The sequence below is a fragment of the Scardinius erythrophthalmus genome (genome assembly GCF_964197995.2).
Source record: "Scardinius erythrophthalmus genome assembly, chromosome: 20".
In the NCBI taxonomy this organism is placed as follows: Eukaryota; Metazoa; Chordata; class Actinopteri; order Cypriniformes; family Leuciscidae; genus Scardinius; species Scardinius erythrophthalmus.
In genome coordinates this window covers 4,256,778-4,262,777 of record NC_138240.1, presented here as the reverse complement: position 1 = coordinate 4,262,777, position 6,000 = coordinate 4,256,778, and the positions used below count along the sequence as shown (strand labels likewise).

General features: G+C 38.5%; 1 protein-coding gene across 1 annotated transcript in view; it reads right to left on the bottom strand.

Annotated features, from left to right (window-relative positions):
* Positions 1-963: 963 nt before the first annotated feature.
* lrrtm4l2 (leucine rich repeat transmembrane neuronal 4 like 2) overlaps positions 964-6,000 on the bottom strand; it is a gene marked incomplete at both ends in the record, with an annotated part of 72,533 nt that continues 67,496 nt past the window's right edge. Inside the window, one exon of the mRNA XM_081348564.1 lies at positions 964-1,029. Coding sequence (XP_081204690.1) covers positions 964-1,029 — 66 coding nt within the window. The remainder of the gene's footprint in view (positions 1,030-6,000) is intronic.

Genomic DNA, 6,000 nt, shown 5'->3' with positions numbered 1-6,000 from the left:
TTTGTTGTAGAAAATGTCCAGTTTGTTGATGGGTTGATCAGTGGCTTTAGATGTCGGGCGACAAGAAGGAATCCAGATGCAAGCGTTTCAAAAATGTGAAGGTATCTCAGAGTTTTTAAAGTCGATCTCTCTTTGATTACTCGCGTAAGGATGATATGGTGCTCATACAAAAATAGTCAGGTAACTTTTCGGTCGGAACAAAGAGAAATTACTCCCTAAACAAAAATCCAGGGAAAGCATGGAAATTCCAGATTTAAACAGAACGGAAAAAGAAAACAAAGCACATCCACAACACACACACTATACCCACAATTCAACTCTCTTGTGGTGAGTCCACGTTCAGCCAGGGTTGAAATCAAATCACAGTGGGAACTCGCGGTGAGGTTACAGTCCTTACAAACAGGCTTTTTTCATTATGTATTCACAGCAGTCAACAACATATTCTGTTTTGTTGTCCTCGTGGGTTGTGCTCAATTGAGCAATTACGTCCACTGATCATGAGAGATGTTTCCAATGGATCGGCTTGAATACGTCACTACACAACACAAAGGGATGAGCAGGACGGGAGTTTGGAGGAAGTCGGACGATAGGTGTCGATTCCGTGGGGAGAGCAGGCAGTAGCTTTCATACAGCAACAATGGCAGCGTCGAGAAACATTTTGCTGGTTCATTACGGATAGATTTGCCTTGCGTGCTTGCCAGCCCCATTGTGGGGGACGTTTATTGTTGGTCGAAGTGACTACCAAACCGGTTCGACTCGAGGACGGGGTGTCAAATTGATGCCGTATCCACTTGCTCAACTTTTGAAAGGGCCCCAAATTAGCCGCCCATCCAGCCTAATTCTTTTCAGATTCCGCTCCTTTTGTGTTGGAAAATTCTCAGCGCTGAAGCAAAATCCAGGAAAGGCTTTATCTGAGCCACTGCAAATCATAATGGGCAGTGGTGTATTTTCTCAAGGGCCCCCTCAGTGAATTGTGGGGATGTCTCCCATCCAGGTCCCCGGTAGCGGTCTGGGATACGTGTATGCATTCTGTGAAAACAACCAAGAAGGAATTAGGTTTACACAACAAATATAGCATTGTAATGGGCACTTTTCCAGCACAATTGGAATGCACTAAGCATGTTGTTTACACCCAGACTCAATGCAGCCTGACAAATTAGCTTTCAAATGTGTTTAATTTGATAGCGTTCCCAAGATGATGTTTCTTGTGCAAACAATCCTTTGCTTTTAATCGAGCTATGCAGTCTTAGACTCTCATTGAGGAATCAATTAACTGTCACAACTGTATATTTGGTATCTTTCTTCATGCAGCCAGGAACATTTTTAAAAAGCATGCCTTTTTCCAATTAACTTCTAAATGCCGTGTTCGCCAGCTGAACGGTTCACTTAATTCACATAAACATGTTTCACATCCGCTCATCTTCAAATAGAAAGTAACCTATGCTGTGTGGCAAACTGCTCTTCATGTTTAAAATAATAATTAAGCATTAAAACGGTCCCTTCTGGTAAAGAAGCCATGCATGCTGGGCCATTTTGCACTCAGTGTGAGTTATGCATACAGATCATTTACAGCGCTTCCACGTCTGCTCAGAAAAGTGCAGTTTGTTCCCTACAATGTCCTTTCATCCAGCCAACAATCTTTTTGTGTAATCATGTGCCAAATGGGGGAGTTTACATGCTGTTTATATTTTGCAGTTGAATATATGATATTCATTTTGTGTGAAGGAACAAAATCAGTAGGGGTCTAATCTCTCAATCGCGGGGCTCCACAGAGTTGTAATTATTGAGCTTATGAATAAATCTTCTTTCATGTCTCACAAAGTTGAGCGAGTGGGATTTATTTTCCATGTTTATCCTGAGCTGAATATGGTGATGTAGCAAGCAAGAGCATGACTTTGTTTCTAGTGTTATTATATTGAATAAATAGGCATATTTAAAAAACAGTTATGTGCAGGAAACATGCATGCATAATATGTTAAAGGTGCATTGCGCAACATTTCATGTTAAAAATACCCGTTTTTCTAACCCATACATGCTTAAACAATTGCCTGATGGGCTGAATGAGCCCTTCTTTGATCACTGCGATTGCCTCTATAATCCTGTACAGTAAAATAAATAAGAGGGATTCGGGTCGGAATTTGAGACTGGGTGTGACGTCATGCGCGTTCAGTTGCAGTGTTGCAGTTTCGCTTGTCGCCAGAGGGGGCATAGTTCTGCAAAAACTCAGAGACTTGCGCAATGCACCTTTAACAACTTAAGAAAGTCAAAAGTTCAATTTTTTTTATGTAATTTTTATCTATTTTATCTATCTATAATTTTATCTTTTTTTTCCATCCATCCATCCATCCATCCATCCATCCATCCATCCATCCATCCATCCATCACTCTTTCTTTCTTTCTTTCTATCTATCTATCTATCTATCTATCTATCTATCTATCTATCTATCTATCTATCTATCTATCTATCTATCTATCTATCTATCTATCTATCTATCTATCTATCTATCTATCTATCTATCTATCTATCTATCTATCTATCTATCTATCTATCTATCTATCTAATCAAAGGACATTATGTGGAGGAGTATAATTGTTGTGAGCCAAATTCAAACTCTTATTGCTCATATAAGCACCACTGGAGTGTGTCAGGATATGTGTGTTTACTGCTAAACAACTGTGTGTGTGACTGTGTGTGTTTTATCTTGAGTTTTGAGATTTCTTTGATTGTTATAAATCACTCAGACCTCAGAGATAACGACTTAGCCAGGGACTCACTCATGTTCCCCGTGGTGGGAGATGCTTCTCTAATGGCTTTTTAATTTGCACCTCATCAGTCCTGCAATAGAGGTTTCCAGACAGGGAATGGATAGCGCTCACCTTATCATTGATTAGTCTTCCTCAGAGACTCTAATTGAGCCTGTCCATCAGAGGTACTCATGTCTATACAAAATAGCAATTATTATCATAATGCCAGCTCGAGATTGTTATAAATGCACCTAGCCTAACTGCCCTTTCCACACACGTCTGCACTCATGCGTGTTAGCATGTGCATGTGTTTGTAAGCAAACTTGCCCTTGATTTATCAGCCCTTGTGAACAGAGGACAGCAGCTCCAAGAGAAGTGAGCCAAACACTGTGACACATAAACGTGCGCACATATAAATCTTGATGGCCACTCTACCTCCGCCTGTACAATAGAATCATGAGTCATGCGGTGAAGCAAATTAACTGATGGGCCACATAAATTCTTATGATGACAAATAAAAATGTCAACATCCACACTTGGCTAGGTTTGAACACATTTCATATTATATGGCAGATGGATGAAGTGAATCGAACAGTAGAGAGACAAAAAAAAAGCTAAAAATATCTTTCATAGCTCAAGAGTCTTATAGAATTTTTATGTATGTAATTCTTAGTCTTTTTATATGTCGACATGCATCAGACGTTTCAATTCCTTAGGAAAATACATTTACGTGTTGAATCCACATGTACCAGATGTGGCTGAAGAATCTTCATGCAGTTCTTTGCTACACAACGAGAGTTCATAATGGACAAACTTGACACCATTAAATTGGTAAATATGACTCTTTCATGCTATTGCTCTTCATTTACGTTTCATTTACTGTCATGTGATATATTCCAAATCTTTTGAAGTCAAATGATAGCATGTGCAAGGAAGAGATTTATAATCTTCCCCTCTAAAACTCAAAAAATGGAGCCATATAATCTAAGCATCGTTTCGTTTCAGAAGACTTGATATAACGCACAAATCACACAGACTACTTCTATGGTTATTTTAAGGTATTATACAGCATGACACATGTAGAACATGTAAAAGAAAGAAAAAAAGATGTGTGAGAAAGTTCTTTTACTTTCCTCTCGGAATGAACGGGAGAGGATTTACAATAATAAAAGAGTCTGATAAGAAGAATGGTGCAATCATACCTAATTTGTAACTAGTTTATTGTTTTACATTATACCAGTTTGAATCAGATCCCAGAGGTGATTGCATGTATTTGGGCACGCCGTTTACACACCCACCCACAATATTCACTCATACTCCCATCAGGTAACATGAAAATGGGAAAAACCTGCGGAGTGAAAGGAGCATGTAGGTCATGCAACAATTTCCTTTTTGATGACTGTGATGGCAGTATGCAAATGCACACCCAGAGGGGCCGTAAAGGGTTTGGATCTGTATAATTGTCTCTATTACTAGCAGGAGAATGACTTTTATATGTCAAATGTTGGTAATTGCTAAAAAAAAAAAAAAAATAGACAAGCATCTGCTGGGAAAGATGGTGATATCTTCACAATACTGTGACATTCTCAGAGGGGAAATTTCAAGAAAAAGTTTAACTGCACTTAAGTTCCCCCTTTATGAAAGAGGGCAACATGTGGAACAGCTTGTTAGCTGTGAATAACCGAATCAAGTTAAATAAGTTCTACAATTGCATGCGTATTGATAACTGAGAGAGAATTTTGACCTTTTAAAGCTCTCTGCAGGAAAGACTCTTTTGCTTGCTGATTAGACTGCAATTTGGTTTCTTCAATGCTGTTTGGATTTTGGAAGCTGGTTTGAAAGGGAATACTAGCATACTGTGCTATAGTGTTGGCACACAACTGGAACTTCGATGCAATAACTTGAAAAATATCAATATTCGAAACCACAATTATTATTATTATTATTATACAGGTTAGACAAACAAACAAAGTTCAACATCACTATGTACTGATAATATGTTAAACTTAAAATGCAAGCATATTGAATTTGTATCCACTAGTAAAGAACATTTATTGTAATTAAGTTTATAGAATTTTTTATATTATGTTTGATTAAAGCACAGAACAACTTTTTTTCTCCAAGTCGGTTGCCTCAAGTTTGAGTTTTTCATTTTCTGATCTTGTCACAGTGTTCAACATGGCGTGCTTTTATACTTCACATTTTGGTAGGCTTTGTTGTAGTTTGAGAGCCCTGATATACTTCAAGCGAAATCGAAAAACAAACTGGTGTGATGTCATTTAGAAAGAAAGCTCTAAACAGTTTGCCAAAGCGAACTTCCCGGAAAAGTTTGTTCTGGCTGGTAAACACAATCGAACTACCATTGGTCCGTGGCGATGATGTAATAGATAGGTGTGGCTCTGGGACTCCGCCTTCTTTGACGTGGAAATCTTCTCCGGTTCATTTGTTCTGTTTAGTCCATCGAGGTCAGACAAGTGAATTCACTGGTGGAGAGTCACTTTATAGTAGAAACTGAAGTTGTAATTCTAATTGAAATATACACAGACACTGTTTTTTCAAGTCTGATACTGTAAAGCTGCATGCTTTGAAACAATCTATTTTATAACATGCTATATAACTAAACGTGACGTGACATTACTGGACAATCGAATTGCGGAGCTCAGGCAAACATGTCCACATCACTATGATCAGTTGCTTTCTTAACTGCCGCTTTTTTACTACTTTTATTTTTGTGGTTGAAAGGAAAGCGCACAACACATATTTACAGATTCATCTAAACGTCGCTTTCAGCAGCGTGGGTGGTGTTGGGATGTTCGCCAACAGAATATTGCTGGTCACCTATTTCGAACTTCTTTTCACCCCAAAGGCATAGAACAAAACAGAACTTTGCCATGAGTATATCGGGCCTTAACCGGGTAATGTGTGCTTTAGCTCTACAGTAGTAGTTCTATGGTAGTAGTTCTTTTATTTTTTGTCATAAAATCATTATTTCTTCTGTGAAACACAAAAGCTCTTAGTCCTAGCTGCTCTTTTCATGCAATTAAAGTAAATGAGGACGAGGCCTGTTGAACTTAAAAATGACAGTATGAGCACCACGCTGTCATTTGACTTCAAACGACTTGAAATGTGGTATATGGAAATGTAATGTATTTTTCCCATTTTTGGAGCTTGATAGCATCTGTCGAATGACGAACGGTAGGCAAAGGTTCTCTTTGACAAAATGTTTCTTTACTTATCAAAATGCAGGAGTTCAGC